At 30.6% G+C, this 19,291-nt stretch overlaps 1 protein-coding gene across 1 annotated transcript in view; it reads right to left on the reverse strand.

Moving 5' to 3' along the window:
* LOC110994243 (integrin beta-6) overlaps window positions 1-19,060 on the reverse strand; it is a 36,205-nt gene extending 17,145 nt beyond the window's left edge. The window contains exons 1-2 of the mRNA XM_022260788.2: window positions 18,783-19,060; window positions 622-807 (exon numbers count right to left, since the gene is read on the reverse strand). Of these exons, the coding sequence (XP_022116480.1) occupies window positions 622-807; window positions 18,783-18,929 (333 nt within the window). The 5' untranslated portion in view covers window positions 18,930-19,060. The remainder of the gene's footprint in view (window positions 1-621; window positions 808-18,782) is intronic.
* Window positions 19,061-19,291: the final 231 nt, after the last annotated feature.

Genomic DNA, 19,291 nt, shown 5'->3' on the forward strand with positions numbered 1-19,291 from the left:
ATTGCTTTAATACAATTACGTTACGGAAATTGAGGGTATTAAATATCATAATTATAAACATATTACCGCGGATGATTACTCAGGCATTATTTACTCATGTGATTATTATAATAATTGTACTCGCACATAATATATATGAATATATTTTATATAACAACAACAACAAATATCTTTATTCATTTAGGTAAACAACTTATGAACGTCAAAAAATTAAATTAATTGTAAATTTACATTTACTACCAGTTCGCAAGTCAAAGGCGTAGAGCGGGCAAGAAGAACTGGCAAGAAACTTTCCGCCACTCTTTTCAATCGTCAAGTTTTTAATACAAATTTAAACTGAAAATTTGAACTGGCGCAAATCAATCCCAAGGATTAGGATCATTTAAGTATTCGTCACATTTATAAAAAGCTTTATTAATTAATTTACTTTTAACGAGGGCTTTGAATTTATTAAGTGTGTAAAAGTAAGCAAGGCTAGTTTACGGAATGAAAAAACCTATTCCCGGTTACGGAATAGATTAGGTAAAATGCATTGTATTGTATTTATAACAAAATTGGCTCCGGTGTATAAAATATAGCTTTTTGATAATAAAATAATCCTTATGCTGTAGCAAGGCATACCTTTGGATCGCTTTCACTGGATCTGTACTTGATTGCTAGGTTATGTTCTCTGCCAGACCTGACTGAGTTCACGGCATATTTAGGGTCGAAGAACTGGCCGCTTACTGCCATATCGTTGTCCGTGGGAATACTTTCTTTCATGCCTTGACACCAGTTATCGGCGAGGTCCAAGTGACATCTTGTGAACTGAAAAAAAATTGTCATAATGTAAGCAATTCGGTTAAAAAACCGGACATAATTCTATATGTAGGTTCCCTTTATTTATTTTGTACTTCTACAGCAAACTGAAATCATATATAAAAAAAAACATAGCCATAGATGGCATACGTAATATAAAAAAAAAAGATTCAAACAATTACCGAAGTTTGGTAGAAGTCAAAAAGAAAAAATCAATAAATAGATAGATTAGCTTAAACTGGGACCATTTTTGTTTTATGTAAATCTTTTCGAAGCTTCCAGTATCTAAAATGAACATACATAGTTACATATGAGTAGTACTACCTGGTACATACCACAGGATTTATTGTTACATTTATATGTAACAATAAATCTTCAAAGAAACAAATAAAACATACATTTGATCTATACTTGCAAGGATAAATGAAGGTAATGAGCTAAATTCTCTGTACACGGCGAAGAATCCTTTATAAGGAGTTGCTGGTATTCAGTTCCAAGCAACGTAATTGCCTGTTTGAGTTTAAAACTCTTTAATTAAAATTCCAGGCGTACAGATCCTGGATGTTACAATAGGAATCTTTAGGTTTTTAGAAGCTTCAGTATTTTATGGCTAAGAGGAGAATAGCTTGACAATAATTAGAAATTTTGTAATACTAAAAAGATTTGTAATACTATTAATAAAATAATATAAGGATTATAGAGTTTAAGTTGTCTATTACGAAAAATATTTAAACAACCAGATTATTATGTGTATTCCATAAGACTTTTCTTTTCCGATACATATTACTATATAGGAATATTCTTTTATTACACCTGCACATGTGCAATGAATGAATACATCAAACGTTTATTTTAGAGTACATTTTAATCAATAAATATGAAATTCGTTTTAATATGTAAAAAATATTATGAATCTCGGAATTCTTCTGTCAAGTCGATTTTTATTGCATTTCCCTTGACATTCGAGTTATAAAGATTCCACTGTATTATCGAAATCACTGTCTGTATTGTTTTACATAATAACAAGTTTTTAATTATACAAGAAATCATGATTGATTCGAACATATAATAAATCGATTAAAATAAGTGCATAATGTTTATTCAATTGTTTTGTGAGTGCGACAATTTATGGATGTCAAAACCAGTTTTTGCATGCGGCAACATTCAGATATACAATATTATTTCCCGCATTGTGGGTAATTTTGGCCTATTGCTAGCCTTGTATTTGTCATTGTGTGACTGTCTTTTTTGTTTTTGATTATAATTATTCTGAATTAATTATTTATCTTTCACCTAGAGCTCTAGCATTATCGTTAATATTGACTTAAATATAACCACAATAAATATAGCCATTTTATACGTGCTCATAGTTGTCAGGCTCCCTTAAAAAGGTTTCAAATAAAATTAAAACTATTTTTGAAAAATAACGACACATCACCATATACCTTCTAATGTTTTTTAACGCCTATGTTGACCCGCGAAATGTTCGCATTGTATAACGTGATTTTTCAAATGCCTACACTTATCGTATTAATTAAACGCAAATGTTATTTAATAGTATTAAATGCATGGTTTATTCCAATATGTATATCAGTGTTACTTGTCAGTCGGCGCCGCTTGGACGTAAACGATTTTACCACAGTTTACATAACCACTTTTGTTTTTAATAATTTTATTTGAATATCACTAGCCTAGGCTTAATATATTTTTTAAACAGGTCATTAACCTTTCATTATAGTTCCACATGCGATATTGATTACAATAAATTTTTTACATAGTAACTTACTTTTATTATATGTTTTATCTATTTTTTTTATCCCAAAGAACGCGTTTTCTTCACCCAACGCTTTTGAACCCTTCATTCCCAAATCCAAAATTTTTACTTTTTAACGCTTCAAAACTCACATCACAGATATTCAATAAAAATCTTAAACAACATCTTCGCAACCTGTCCTATGCTATAAGAGTTTAATTATAAAATGTGATATTTAGACATTTTTGTCAAGAAAGAGACAACAAACACAGTGCTCTTTATTTTACCTAAATATCCTTTTTATTGTGTTTAATAAATGCTTTTCTTACTTTTCTTAATTTACTGTAATACTAAATAATACTTTACAAAGCTTTGTATACTGTAACTGAACGTGCATTTACCATACACACATGTAGCGTATAATTGAGGCGTTTTACCCACTACAGTTGCTAGGCGTTTAAACTGTATGCTGTTTTATGAGATCAGTTGGACACTTTCTAGTGATATATGGGATTAATTAAACTTGCACGTTTCCATATTAAACTAGACACCCGTCCACGTCAGGTGAAAAGTTATCTTAGCATTTATCTTACAAATCTATCCGTACCGAGGCGGTAACAAAGGCTTTGAAGAGTATTATTTAATTTTATAAAATTTATTACAAAATAATAACATTTTAATAGTAACTATGACTATAATACCCTTTCAGTATCATGTTTTCTATCTTACAATAAGGCGATCTAATAAAGCCAATCTTAAGATTGAATGTATTTTATTTAGTAAATTGGTCATATATGTAGAAGCATATCTGTAGCAGGTGGTTATAACCGGTTGGATACTTGTTATGTGCTTTAATAAGCCGTTCAATTGAGCGATAAACTTGGCTCGGGATTTCTTTAAACCTATTTTTCACTACATTAACCATCGACAATCCAATCTATAAGGAAACTCGATAACGATTCGATTTATAACAAATAAGTGTTTTATTAAGGGTCTGTTTCACAATGTCCGGATAAGTTACAAATAAGCTATTTATTACTTATTGGTAGGATAAATAGTATTTTTGAGTTTTACGACTGTCAGATAGCGCTATTCGTCATGAAACGCGAAGTATCTTATTTTGAATTTTTATCTTTCGAATAAATTATGTGTTGCATAGCTATTTGGTACTTTATCCATACATTGTGAAACATGCCCTTAATTAGTAAAATTAGCTATAAAAAAGCGAATAAAAATTGATTGTAATTTCACATGAACCTACTACAGACAAGATGTATTCTATCTTTATCAATCCTTAGACTTTTATTTCAAAATTGCCTCGGAATTTTACTTTTAAATAATAATATTATTATTCAAGCACAAAAGCTGCGCGGCCGCAGAGTAGACGAAAAATGATAAACTCTCTCTCGGGGGTTTCTAACTCGCTCGGGAAATTCTACCATTAAAGTGAACCTTTAATGGTAGAATTTCCTCGCTGCCACTGGGACCACCATTTTAAATATTTTGGATTTCTTTGTATCAACTAGTAATTATTATTATTACTATGTGGTTAAGTGATACTAAATACTCTTTGTGTTTTGGAAATCATATACAAAATGTAATATTACGACATTTCTTCAATGATTTTTCTAAACCTATGATTTCAGGTCATTAGCGTTCATTGTACCGCAGGATCTGTGAGTGAATGATTAATTGTAGTTTTGTTAGAAAGAGCCGTTATTGGGTAAGTGAATTGAAAATGGAACGCAGATCCGAGAAGCAACGGTAAAGTCGAGTGGTGTAATGTGATTTGGAGATTGCAACGCAATCTTATGATTGCGATAACTGCGTACTGCCGTAATTTTATCCTTAAGCTCTGTTTATTGATAATAAGGTATACGGGTTTATTTGTATAGATTTTATAGTTGAATAGTATAGCACTTTCTACTACTAATTCGTTAATGTTGTGATGTAATAACAATGTAATCACAGGGTTTCAACCTCAACATCGTTCTTGTTTCTAAATATATTTTTTTATTTTGCTCCATATAAAATAAAACAAAATAAAACAATTCGAGTACTGTAATTAGGATTTTAGTTTATGTTATTATATTTTACATACTAATCTATGGTGGTAATGGTCTACTACGACGCCCCACATAGTGAAGGTTAGAGACAAATTGAAGTATCCTCCCCAAATTCTTCAATTTGTCTCTCATCTTCGCTACTATTTTCCACCATATACTCGTAGAAACTGAGTGTATAATGTGATGTGAGTATAATGGGATCTATTATGGACTCTTCTGATACGTTACAAGTTTCGGTTACAATACTATCGTTAGCAAACCGGCTAGTCTGAGAAATGTATACTAGAGAAATCTATACATAATGGCGAATATTGTAAGAAAAAATATTAAGCGATGTGCGATGTATCATTCTACTCTCCTTAAAATATTTATGGTACGTGAAGAAGCGCTTACTAAAGCGCCGTTTGAAGCCCTAATTAACGATGGAAGTATGCTGATTTCCTGATTAAAGAGTACGCGTAGGTTTATCGGTTAATAAGAGAAAGTGCCGCCTAATGTCGTTGGGAAACAATACTGTTAAGGGCATTAAACCCTTAGCTGAGGGTGTGTGGGAGTAGATCTGTTTAAATCATTTCAATGTTCTCTACGTGTCACTCATATAAATAATGAAAGGGAGAGAAGGTTTGAAAGCCTATTAAAATACTGTCACGTTTATGCGCGTTCTACTTTTTAGATGGCGAGATGTATATTGGGAATGGAATTGGTTTTATTAGGTTATCGATTTAATTACTTCAAATGTTTTAGGACTGAATCTTGATTTAACGCCATATTTATGTATGAGATTATTTAATAATGTTTTTGTTATGCTTCTTTTAATTGACTGTATTATTTACTATACCTAATTACCTAAATAACTAAACCAATTATTTATTTATTTCGTAATCCTACGGGTAATATAAATTACATATAACAAAACACAATAATATTAAATGTATAGCGAAAATGAAATACATGTCTGGTATATATAAATTGATCAAAGATTAAAGAAAAAAAAAAATATTATCGAAAGGATTCTGTGGTGAACCCCGTCATAAATATAACTTCTAGGCAGATATTTTAACGTATTAATAAAACGGACAAATATCTGTTTGTGTTCTACATCAGGGCTTGCTATTATCACAAATATCCTGGCACTCTCCAATGTCACAAATTCCATACCGCAACAAAGGCATCATGAGCTTTATGAAGGCTGTGTAGGTGGTTTATAGCCTTAGTGTAAAGTTTCCATTCTGACACCCACTATCACTGTTGAGAGTACTACGTACGGTACGACTATCGAGAAACCAGTTATAAAGAAAAAACGAGATATATTTTGCTTGCTTATTACTTGATATTATTGAATAGGTTTTTATTTTAAACGATTTTTGAGAACTAATACAAACATATATCAGACGATCGATCTTTTTGTTTTCGAAAATGTTGTTGTGTTAGACTTATTTCTTATAACAACGAATAATTTAATATGTTTTTATGGTATATCAGTACATGGGCACTCCAATACTGTAAATAGTACTAACTAAATAAGTGGTGTACTTATGTAACGTTTCTAGAGATGCTTATTGATGTATGACTAAAAAGCAATCTTTTCCAGGCAACGCTAGGTAGGGTGATTAATTACCAATAAATACTACCTCGATAAATCTATCTATTTTACCTCGTCTTAATGATTTTTCTTAAAGAAATGTTACTCCGTCCTAAGAATAGTTTTTAAAGAAACAAAAGCCTACCGCTATTGTATTGCCAATAATGAATTCACCCGCATGTAATGGTAATTTCATACTACATTATGCATTTAAATAATATGTTAATCGGTTTAATCATTTTATATACTTAACGCTTAATTGTTTTGAATAAACACAATTCTGCAATATTTTTCTAAAAGTGTATTTCTAAACGCAATATACAAAAGTTAGAACATTATTCAATTGAAAATATGATGATAATAAAATATATATATACAATTGGTAAATTTAAAGTTACCACCTAATACGCTATATTTTTATACAAAAATTACAATATATCCTACCGTCCGTGGTTGTTAGTATCATACATTAGATGCCTGTATATGAAGAGAGCAGTGAACTTTGTTAATGTCATTAATATACTTAATATAGGCAACCTTTAAACAAGTATCACTAAATAAAGATACTTCCTAGACATCTTGGCACTAAAGACTGAATAAAACATTAAAAGGCCATTGCCCCATACCCCTACTAGACGGTAAATAAGGGAGAACTGAAAAGCTTCGTAGACGTCTGAAAATTGTACAAATTCTACAAAGCTGGCGAGAATCCAGACATTCTGCAAAACACATTTATTGTAAGATGATCGATTCAGTTGTTGTTTTAAGTTACAAGCGATCATACAACTATTAAAAAAACATATCTATAGAGAAAGGTAAAAAAATATTGTGTTTACTAAGGAATCAATTAAACATGCAAATTCTATGAAAATCTTTTTATTTCCACGGTGGAAATTCCCCGCACCAAAAGCGTTAGTGGTCTGCTATGGGAACCGGGTGAGCCATGCCCAATAAAACCTCAGTAGTTTGGTAGTATTATACCCGAACCTCTGAGTGATATAACGTGGTTGAATCTTAAATATTACTAGAGCGAAGTGAGATTTATATTACAATAATCGGCTTTGCATTTATAGAAAAACAATAAGAAAAGCAAACTGCGTAGTAGCTATCCAATCGTTGTATATATATCATTGATGTCTATTAGTTAAATATAGGCACAGTCAATGAACTTGAACTAATATGATCTACTTACTTGAAAATGTCACAAGTAATTGGAAAATATCCAAACCTCTTTCTAGCACAGCAGATCTAGGTTAAAGAACGTTAGAAATACTTTCCACTGATTAAAAAGCTTTATAACTAAAGCTAAAATATTATTTATTACCAACTATCTTATTTCCTTAGTGGAATAAATAGTGTATCATCATAACCTTACAATCCTGAGTTGATTTTTTAATTTTATATAATTATTAAGACCTTAACTATATGTAAAGATTTGTTCATTGGCGTAAAAAGATGTTTATATTTAGTACCTAAGTTAGTCAAAAGCTGTTAATCATTCTCAAAAAATAAAAAAGATATGTATTAACTTAATATGACTTAAGAAATTAAATTAAAAAAAAACATTACGAAACTTATTTAGGCATATACTAAATAATAAATATACATAATTGATAAGTAATATATTCAATTCTGTACGCGCCACGTCTTTGTTAAGCCTAAAATGATAATTTAATTAATAAAATTATTAATATTGTTACGATTAAAGTATGTTATGCTTTTTAATTTAATTGCTATAAATTAAATGTAGAAGCTTAATACAGTAACCCTTTTACTAATTAACTTTATCTAGAGTTTTGAAATATGACCAAAATATTTTTTTAAAGTAATTTTTTGAGTTCAATTTTACCAGTACATTAATTATTGCATCACAATTATAATTAAGTCGATCACTTAGACCGAACACGGAATTGCATTTACGCATTGCATTACATTGTACAACGCGCCCTTTAATACCAATTTTAACCAATTACCAATAAAGGTATGTTACGCAAACATGATAATTTCTCGACCATGTTTTATGTCGTGTTAATAAGTCAAAGGTAAGTGGAACGTTTGGGTCGTTAATTGTATTGATTGATATTGACACAGTTTACTGAATTCAGTGGAGAAAACTTGGAACTACTTTACTAGCATATTTATAAAGCATACGAATTTTTACCGTTAAATTAAAAACCTTAAGAAAATATAACAGGCTTCATCAATAAAAGCAATATATAGCTTATGAGAAGAAAGTTATATTATTAAATAATGACACCTCATAATCGTTCTCTAGCTGTCAAGATTTTCGTAAAAATTTTATTGCTGAGAAAACTATTTAATAAAACGAATTGGACGTGTTATTTGTAGAGTGCAAACAATATTAAATACTGTTTGTGCACAACTATAAGTATTGTACACTGTGGACTCGAAGAAGTCATAACTCACACATTTTGTTTTATGCAGATTGGAGAGGTTCGAAATGTTACGCATGCGTAATTGGTTGTTTTAAGCTGTGAAAAAGGTTAATTCTTATCTGTGACCCACTGAATTAACATATGAGGAACCCATTGCGGTCAAATCAACATTACTTTAACTGTTTTTGTATTAATGTCGATTTAAAACGATATAAAAATTATTAAAAATATTCTATTATAGACTCTTGAAGCTTAAAACAAACGTACTTTATAATCATATATAATTCATCAATAACTAAGTACTAAAGTACTTACTGTTTTAAAAAACATGCAAGAAAAACAGTAAAGCAAATATTTTGATAAATTTAAGTGTTATACGTGCGCGTGTGTGCGTGAATATTCAAATTAAAATGGCTCTTATCTCCATAGACTGTCTCACCACAATTAGTTTTTTTTCTGTTTACGAATTATATCCAACGATGATACGTCCCAAGATAATGTACAGAAATATAGTTATTTGGAACTAACAAAAGAAATATGTACATTTATAATTAAACTACGATGGAAATGCTGCATTTATGGAAATGTCCACAAAGCAATTTATATTTAAATTCGCTGAGACTAAGACCTTTTTTATGTTGAGTTTTTTAGAACCAAACAATGTAGTATTCGCAATTCGAATTTAGAATAAAATTGCTGTTCAGATATGTTATTAATGAATACAGTTATAGTTATAAAGTAACTCCGCAACAGTGGTGCCTTGGGCGCATTTTTGCACGGCTCTTTCAATACGCATATAGCCACGGGTAAAGCAATTGTATGTTATGTTGCTTACTTACTTACCTGCATACCTACTTACTTACCTGCATACCTACTTACTTACCTGCATACCTACTTACTTACTTACTTTCTATAGATCTATCCTCATAAAAATGTTCCTTAAATACTAGCTAAAGTATTTTATCAATAGTGAAAGAATTATGGTGATCTTTGAATGCAAACCAGTGTGACCAGTTTATCCGTGACAGGTCGAACACCAAAGACACTAATTGCTTGAGATCATGTCACGGTCGTGCCAATTCAGCCGTTGCAATTTTTTACCAGTCTTATTCATTATATTTCTAAAACTATAGTAGAAGGATTTCAAAAAGAATAACAAAATTAGCGGAACCGAGAATCCAAACAAATTTAGATGTTAGGTACCTATAATTAATACGACTAAAATGAAAAGCAAACACAAATATTTGCTATCGTGTTATTTCGTAGCGTGAAAATGCATTCCTCCATAAATTGACTAAGAATTTTTTTTGAACCAGCATTTCCAGAGATTACTGCGTTCACCACTATAGGTTTTTATCACCTTTAAAAATAAAAACAAAAACCTTTGACTCAAAACATAAGAATTTCAAACGATATAAATAACACTTAAACTTGTAAAATATGACGCACTTCATGACCCCCGACTTATTAAAAAATTCCACTTTTGTGTCAAGAAGTACCCAACTTGTGATCAAGTCTAAGAGCTAGCGAAAATTATAAATATTTCAAACTTATCAGCAGCAAAAAAGGGTGTGTTACAAAACAATTTTATTTTAAAAGCTCTAATAAATATTTTATATACATAGCATTAAGTTGCACAATACTTCATAAATGGAATAGATAGTATGCTTTTTGATTCATTTTGAAAAGGCTAACACGTCAGTCAATTATATAATATATCAAACTTTACAGTTTATATAATAATTAGTCTGTATAAACATATTATACAATCTGTATACAGAGATACAGAGATAGCCACTATCTATTTTTTTATTATGTTACAAGAGGAAAATGGGTAGAAGTCTTATCTGATGTTAAGTGATACTCTCAATGCCAGAGGGCTTGCGAGTGCGTTGCCGGCCATTTTTGAATTGGTTCGCTCTGTTTTTGAAGGACCTTAAGTCGAATTGGTTCAAAAATATTTCAGTGGACAGCTGCTTCCACATAGTGGTGGCCATAAAAATAGCCTTAAAAACGCTCAGTTGTGGAAGGACGGGACGTGGAGGTGATACGAGTGGAATTTCGTTTTTTATTTCGACGTCGGATGATGAACCTGAGCTACAGATATTAGCCTGAACAACTCCTCTGAACACACTCTATGGTAAATGCTGTAGAATATGTAAAGACATCCCACATCTCATCGTTTAATTAAGGAAACTAATAATATGTCTGTATTTTTATTGTACTTTTATTTATGTATTTTGTAAATAATATGGATTTTGATGTAGCTTTCATTTAAAGGTAAAGTATAGCAAATTAGGAACACAATCAAAATCAATTCTGGCTCTTAGCCTATCTTACGATTGTTTATATTTAAGGGTACTTCAAATCCTAATAAAATATTGAGGGCTTCATAACCAGATGTTTTTATTATTATTTATTGCTTAGAGCTAAACATATTAGGATTTATTTAAGAAAATGTTAGTCCCTGAGATAGATCTCACTGTGAGTGGAGAGAGATTTTTAATCAATATTTCCTTGCTTTATTTCGATACTTATTCGTTGAGCGAGGAAAGCGCCAGTTCTGCGGTCACCGGTACTTTCCACCAACGAAATACTTTAATTAGCCCCCGTGCTTCTGAACCCCAAGTCTCAACTCTAAAGGGAACATTATCAGAGTTGGAGGACATTTTTATTTTTCCGTTTATTATTTTGATTCCGTTTATTATGAGATTACCTCTGCTCTTTATTATATTGTACACGGGAATGAGGTTTTTAAGTTCTGTTTTGTTAGAAGCCACACAATAAAGTTTGAATTTTGATACATTGCTTATTCAGTAAGTTTATTGGCTTCTTTGTGGAAATACGATCACGATTTATAGATTTCGCCAATCGACACTACGTATTTAATAACGTAGATTTGTATAACATTACAAAACGTGTGTCGTTGTAATCTATTTATAAACAAATAAATAAATTAATTAAAGAGATAGTACATTACCAAAATACGTCTATCAGTATTTAGTCACAATTAGTTAGAAGTTATAAGGAAAACCGTTTAATAGTGTATGAGTCAACAATGACGGGTGCTTACTACAAAACAGTCTTCAAAATAAGGAAATCTTAAGTGAATTCCCGCTTTTTACTTCGTATATAAGTAATTTAACACAATTCGCTATTTATAAATGACGTCTTCATTCAGATTAAATGGTCTAAATTAACCTGAATTACCGACATATTATTCTAAGTTATACTATAAAAACTATAAAAATTATAGATAAAGTTAAAGCACGGCTTATTTAATCACTACATAGTATAAAACAAAGTCGATTTCTCTGTCCCTATGTCCCTTTGTATGCTTAAATATTTGAAACTACGCAACGGATTTTTTAATGGATTGACTGATTCAAGAAGAAGGTTTATATGAATAATAACATCCATTAAATAGTGGAGAAGTACTGTTATTTTTGAGGTTTCTAATGTGATGTCGTAAATAATTACATTTTTTCCGCTTACATTGCAAACGCAGGCTAAACCCTACGAGTTTTATCAAAATAATGTACTAAGTATTGTAGACAGTTTTTCTGTAGTGTATTTAGTATCAGCATTGCACTCGTGCGAAGCCGGGGCGGGTCGCTAGTAAACACTATTTGACAAGGGAAGGAATGTTGAGTTAAGAGAGATTTTTATATTGTATAAATTAGCAGAATCTAGATTTAGGTATAAGGCTTGTCTGCTCTTTACCCTTATCATGAACATTTAGCTAAGATTCAGAGATGTCATAACGACTAACTTTTCAATCTGTCATCCCATGATCGTTTAACAGATGACAGTGACAGTTCGTGCTGAGGTTCCTAAGTGAAGTTCGCTTGTCAAATTATTAGCAATGTCTCAAATATATATTGATGTCCTCATCGTGTAACTTCATCTATTTATCAAATCGATTATTATTTACTTTGTACGTTCTGTTGCATCACATCCGATTCAGCATAGCTTTTTACAGTGATTAAGGATAATAGCCTACTTGAGTTATGATTTATTGTGGGCTGGTAATTATTGTGCGGGTGTCATGTTACCTCATAACACTGGCATTTCCAACGCCTTTGACCCTTTATTTTTGATTGAAAATTGTGTAAATTTCACTTAATGTTATGTAAAGATTGTGGAATTAAAGTAATTGGTAATGGTTCAACAATATAATTATTGTTTTGTCTCATTCAAAATACACTTTTGAATTACTGTGTTTATTTTCCAAAATGTCAAAATTGTCTTATTGTCATCAACGCGATATGTTGCAAACTTGTTTATTTTGTGTAGTTTTCTGTTCAGAAACTCAATATTTAAGTAATAATGTTGTAAAATGATATTTCTGGATGATATTTAGTATCTACATTCAATGAAGCTACTCTTTTAATGTAGTATTTATTTATAATTGTATATGTTAATATTGTCATTTCTTTATAGTCAAATTATTTTAATAAAAAATTGACACAACATTTTTTTTAAACGTAACTCTTGAATTCATATTGCGTAATTAACCAAAAACATTAACAGATTTAGGTTAATGTGTTATTTATATTCTCAGTATCGGATATTTGTGAGGTGCAGTTACACGCTAACTGGAAAACATACGGGGAGAGTACATTGTACACACTTTGTAGACATTGTTAATAACGTTAATTGGAAAAAGAAATGTTACGGTGAAGATGTATTCGAGTGCTTTGTTTTCATACGCCCTTTTCCTCTTATGTAATATGTTTTAACGATCATTGTTTAACTATGAAGTATTTATCGCTGTATTTGGTTAAAGTTTTAACTTGGCAGTACTGGCCTAGTGGGTTCAGCGTGCGACAGCTTAACCCTGAGTTCGTACAAAACACTCTCTCGTACGGTGGGAAAACCGACATGTCTAAAGAAATTCGCCGGCGTGTGCCAGGCATAGCTGGCTTATTAGCCTATTTGAAAAAACAAATGAACACACCATAGTTATAGAAATCTGAGGTCCAGCCCTAAATGGTAACACCACTGTTTTTTTAACATTGCATTATCATATCATCTATAGTTACTTAAGATAGGGTCAATATCCAGTAATATTTGTTATTTTAACAATTTTAGTTAATAAATAATACTAAGCAAACGCATTCCTGTGAATCACATTTAAGTTTATGATTTATTCTTACTTATTTTACGTTGAAATTAAGATTTTACCAAATTGAAAAATGTACCATCTTGCCCTCTTAAATTTTCTTCACACTAGTCTCTTGCCGACTATGATTACTCTAATACCAAACGTCGTGTTATTTATATAATATATAAATTGTTGTCAAAGCCAATATATTTTACAAAAAAGATGTTTCGCCAGGTAACCCTGGAATATAATATACTTATATACTACTACTCTTTGAGTTTGCTGAATGTATAGACACAGTCATTCATCAAACGAATGAATCCTCCAAAATCACAGGTAATCATCGCGAATCGTATTGTAAATTAATTATTAATTCATTTACAATTACTACAATGGAACTGACTCAGGAATGTACCTAATGCCTCATTGTGAGGTACTAGGACTTCATAGATCAAGAAAAGTTTACCTTTCTAATTTAACAAAATAAAACAATAAAATTGCTCTACATTTCGCTGACACGTGAGGTTCTTGACCTGACAACAATACAAACATCACTGGCATCGTAAATCAACTATTTTCTTTATAAACAATTGTACATGTGTAAATGTACATACGACCACACACAGACAAGACCTTTAAGGACATTTAGTTCAATTACTTTATGCAAATATCTATGGCAGGCAGCCAATGACTTATCCTTAATCGAAAAATATTAATAGAGATTCCGTAAGCATGAAGTAATTTCTTCGGCTTTGTATAATGTATGCGTGTGTAAATTGTAGTCATTATATTATAATATGAAAAAATTTGACACTTCATATGAAATAGGTTTGATTTCACTCTTAGAAATAAGTTAACAATGATGTGTTTACTAACTAGCTAACTTCAATTTCAAACTGTTGTATATAACATTTTTAATCCTTTAATATTTGGTACGTAATTTATACGAAGACATATTTGACAATATGTGCATAACCCGTAACCAATACGAACCCCCAAGATCCCGAATTCTTATAAAATCGATATCAATTCTAAACCTAAGATTTGTGATATACTTTCGTATATTTGTATATGTAGTATTAAAAACTATAGTGTGACTAAAGGCAGAACACGTTTCCGCGGTGGCCTTAACCATGAGTCACGGAAAAGAATGATGTTACTTAAAATTCGCTTCCAACTTTCCAGTTAATCCTTTGTTTTTATAAGACAGTCATTAGTTTATTACATAGATAATTTGTTATTCGCCGGATATTGGAAAATGGGGTGCCTCAGGAAATTTGCGTATCGATCCAATTTCGGACCACTTCTCGTTATTAGTCCATTGCGACTGTTACAGGGATTTGATATAATAATTTCACGCAAGATTTTTTTATTATTATTTTTCTATTAAACGATTATTATTTTTCTATTAAACGATTATTATTTCAATGTTTCAATACCTTCAAAGTATTTATTCTACATCGTTTGCGGTAAATCGCTGAATAGAGACAAATGTCAGTTTGACTTTGACACGTGGTTGACTGCCAACATAGTACTTAGCGTTGTGGTTGAAGTAGATGCAAGTAAAAGATAAGAGTTACGTTTTAGTCTGTAGCCATAATTATAATGTGAATCTTAGATTCAAAGTCTATAATTACCTAGTTGAGACTTTAGGCATATTATTAATGCTATATAAAAACTTTGATTTTCCGAAGTCTTCAAACGTTATCTATTTATTATGAGAGCTAGTGGTGGAATACAAAATGTATGCACTGTATGACATTAACATTTTTATCATTTAAACGTAATAACTCTTACAGGCGATGTAAACACATTAGCAAAATCATTAGCATTGCCTCGTGCCCTATTAGACGGTCGCTATAAACATACAAACAAATAAAGATCTTATATCTACGAAATAAGTATCATTGCAGTGACTTTTGAATAAATAGTGCTATTTGAAGTGCTTCAAACATGAAAAATTTGCAATTTAGGTCAATTTGTTTGGTAATATATTGCCTAATGTTTGATTTATGAAGTTACACCATCATTAACCTAAAACTATATACAGACTGTCAATAATAATACTTGTATAAACGCCCTTAATATAACTAGTTTATTCTATGAGTTTTATGTATTTATAAGTGATAAAAAATATGAAAAAAAGTGATATTATAATAATAGAGTAAATAATATTATATTATAGTCACTAATATAATATTATATCAATTATATTAGAACACAAAAATTATTGAATTTTTTATAGTAATGGCTGAACAGCAAAAAGTAAAGCAATATTGTATCTAAAAGTAATCCTTAATTTAACCACATTAAGAGAGATAACGATAAAAATGATGAATGTTTTATACATCAATATTGATTTAGTGATTGTATGAAATCGCAGTATTTATAAGGAAAAATTGATAAAAATTTCTGATCCAAACGCATCTTAATTATTTTCCCAAATCACGAACGTTATCGTTGCTATGAATCATACGCGGATATACCAATTTCCTTTACGTGGCACCATCATTCATAAAAAAAATAGTAAATAAATAAATTGTAAAATGTTGCGTAACACGCAGCCCGGACATTCAACGACCATTAAGCCTTGACTAGTTAGTTGTTAAGCTATAGCGGAATATGCTTAAAAGTAGTATTAAGAATGTCACCTGTATCATGAGCACACTCCACGCACACACCCTCACGTACCTACCCACACTTTCACACCACACAGCATAGCCAAAATAGGTATTACGTATTTGATCATTAATATATAGTAAATGTTTAAACCTTTTTGTTTATATTATATTCTCCAGCTTGGGCTATATGTTTAGTATAATTAATTTGTATTGTATATTATATGTAGGTTGAAGGATAACAAAATACTTGTCTATAGAGATACGGAACAAATTTTAATATTTGTGTAGACTAGGTCCTATAAAGAAACTCTGTAGCAGAAAGTTCTCGTACAATTAAGTTAACTGTCTTAAGTTAAGCTCCAAAGAAAATAAGGCAAATGCCCGTAGAAATATGATGCTTATAAGATTATTGTAATTTTATCCCACCTTGTTACGAAGAATAAATTTTCTTGGTTGTTGAACTTTAGTTTTCATACGTTAGAAATATTTGCAATATAGTTGTAATGTTCGAAAGAAACAATTAATAAGACTATTTAATTCGTGTTCAGTAAATAGAGACGTTCTGTAAGAAATGGGATATCATTTTATAAAATCAGATTACATTATATAATTTCTAAGTGATGTTTCGCTATTTTCCGATTTTACGACACATGCGCATGCATTTTTTAATCCTTAAATAAATTGTCGATACTTAAAAACCTATTCAGTTATCATAGTTCCATTTGGCCTCTAAAATTATCAGGACGACCTACCGTAACTTGGTAATGACATAGTAAATGTTTAGAATGTTTAACCTATTTTTAAGTAATTATAATTAAAAACCATCATTCCAATTTCTAAACTTTCGTACATATTAATCGTATGCATTATATTATATGTTTTGAAAATAGCTAAACAATTAATGCTAATTCATAAATATAATTTTACGAAAACAATTAGTTAAGTATGATTTAACAGTCGAAATAATCGATAATATAAAAAGAAGAAACAATGTTTATGGATAGAGTTTCAAAAGTAATATAGATATTATCGCTCAATTGCAAAGTCTCATAGTGCGATGTATATAATATGTCTGTTCGGAGTATCTCGAGAGCAGGATATTATGAAATTTGGTGCTTCTTATTTAAAAACATATTCATAAAAATAACCACGATATTAAGTGCCTATTGACAGTAACGGTATTTGATAACGATTAGTATAATTGCTATATAACTTAGATCTTGGTTAACATATTATAGAACAATATTCTTTGATATTAATTGAAAACTTATTCGTGTCAATTTGATTTGTTTTATATTTTTCTATAACTTTAATTAAAAATGCATGTTTTAAGCTTAGCATAACAGAAAAAACGTATTCAAATGCGTATAAAGTTTATTTTAACTTGCTAAATTACCAACGTTTACAGCCCCAATAATTTACTATGAAAAACAGGTGACAAATAATGCTGACCATTAAATAAAAGTTCTTAATGAGGAAGTACTAATACCTACATAAGTAAATTGGTGATTAAGCGTTTAATTGTTGATAGGTTACTCAACTTATTGAAGGTTTATTGACATTATGTATGATTAGTCATATTTAAATGTATTACGATTTCTCATACAGAATTCGATTCAAATCTAGTTTACTGTCTACTTCCTAAGGAATTCCTTAAACTAAAATTTATTCGGGAACCTTTTTTTACTCTTTTATTTATTTTACATCGAGTGATTTACACTAGATGTAAAATACTAAAATACACTGTCATGGCCGAAATAAAATTACAAATTCAAAAAGAAAGCCTAGCCTATCTCTGTTGAAAAAATAATATGTTTATTTTATGGGCTAAAACGGTAGGATTAAGGTATATGGCTACTCCATAGATGCAATTTGCAAATATTGTAAAGAAATGAATAAAACAATTCGTAATGTTTCTATATAAGATTCCCATGATCTTAAATGGATTTCATTAGGCCCTGCTACAATTACAGATTGCAATTAGAAAATATGAATAAAAAATATTCTGTTGGCGTCCGATAAAAAAATAGATCAATTGTGCACTTGATCACAAGTCAAGTTTATTAAGTCAATTGTTTCCTTCCGTTCACTTGGGATTTTTTTCTTGTCTTAATAAATATCGATTAGTCACAACCTTTTGTTTCAAAATCGAATGTTAAATTTAATATTCGTATAGATTTATATCAAGGTTGAGGGTAGCCAATTTGTTATTTCTGAATAACGTGACTCTATTATGATCAATAGATTGTTTGCATAGATTATCCTATGATAGCCTTTTGTGAATTTTGTTTACATAATAGTCACGTAGGTTGTAGAAGTGATCGACCCTCTTTAATGTAACTCTACATTGGTACTCTTAAAATTATCATTAGTAACGTTCATATTGTGCCGACCTCTGCGTCTTTGCGCGCAAAACTTATCGCATTAAATTAATTTGATAATAATAGAAATAAACTTACTTCATATGGATCGTTGCACCAATGTCCACCACATCGAATGCATTCGTCACAGCTCCTTATTTCTACAATATTAGAGCAGTCGCGATAACTTGCAAAAACTTCCCGACATGTAAAAAGCAATAGCACAGCAAACCACACAACCGCCATTTTAAAGAACTCACAAATTTAATTTTTCACTAAAATAAAAACTCTCGTAATTGAACGGTCGCGTTCGAAATTCAAATAAGAGTCGACGCGCCAACACCGCGGCGCGTTTGGTCACAGACTGCATTAACATCGCTCGCGACACCCGAGATGAATCATCGTTTCGTATTGAGAAAAATTCGAGGAAACTGCTTTTTCTTTTTAGCGATCTTATGATTTAGCACAAAGCATGACGCTTCAAGATTTTTTGTTGATATTGACGTTTAACCTTTGAGTTTTAAAATAATAGAGCACATTTATAGATGCAATATAGTGTCTTATCTCTTTAATCTGTTTGAGTAATAACTTAATAGTCGTTTGGCGTC

This window comes from Pieris rapae, chromosome 10, assembly GCF_905147795.1.
Source record: "Pieris rapae chromosome 10, ilPieRapa1.1, whole genome shotgun sequence".
NCBI classification, from domain to species: Eukaryota; Metazoa; Arthropoda; class Insecta; order Lepidoptera; family Pieridae; genus Pieris; species Pieris rapae.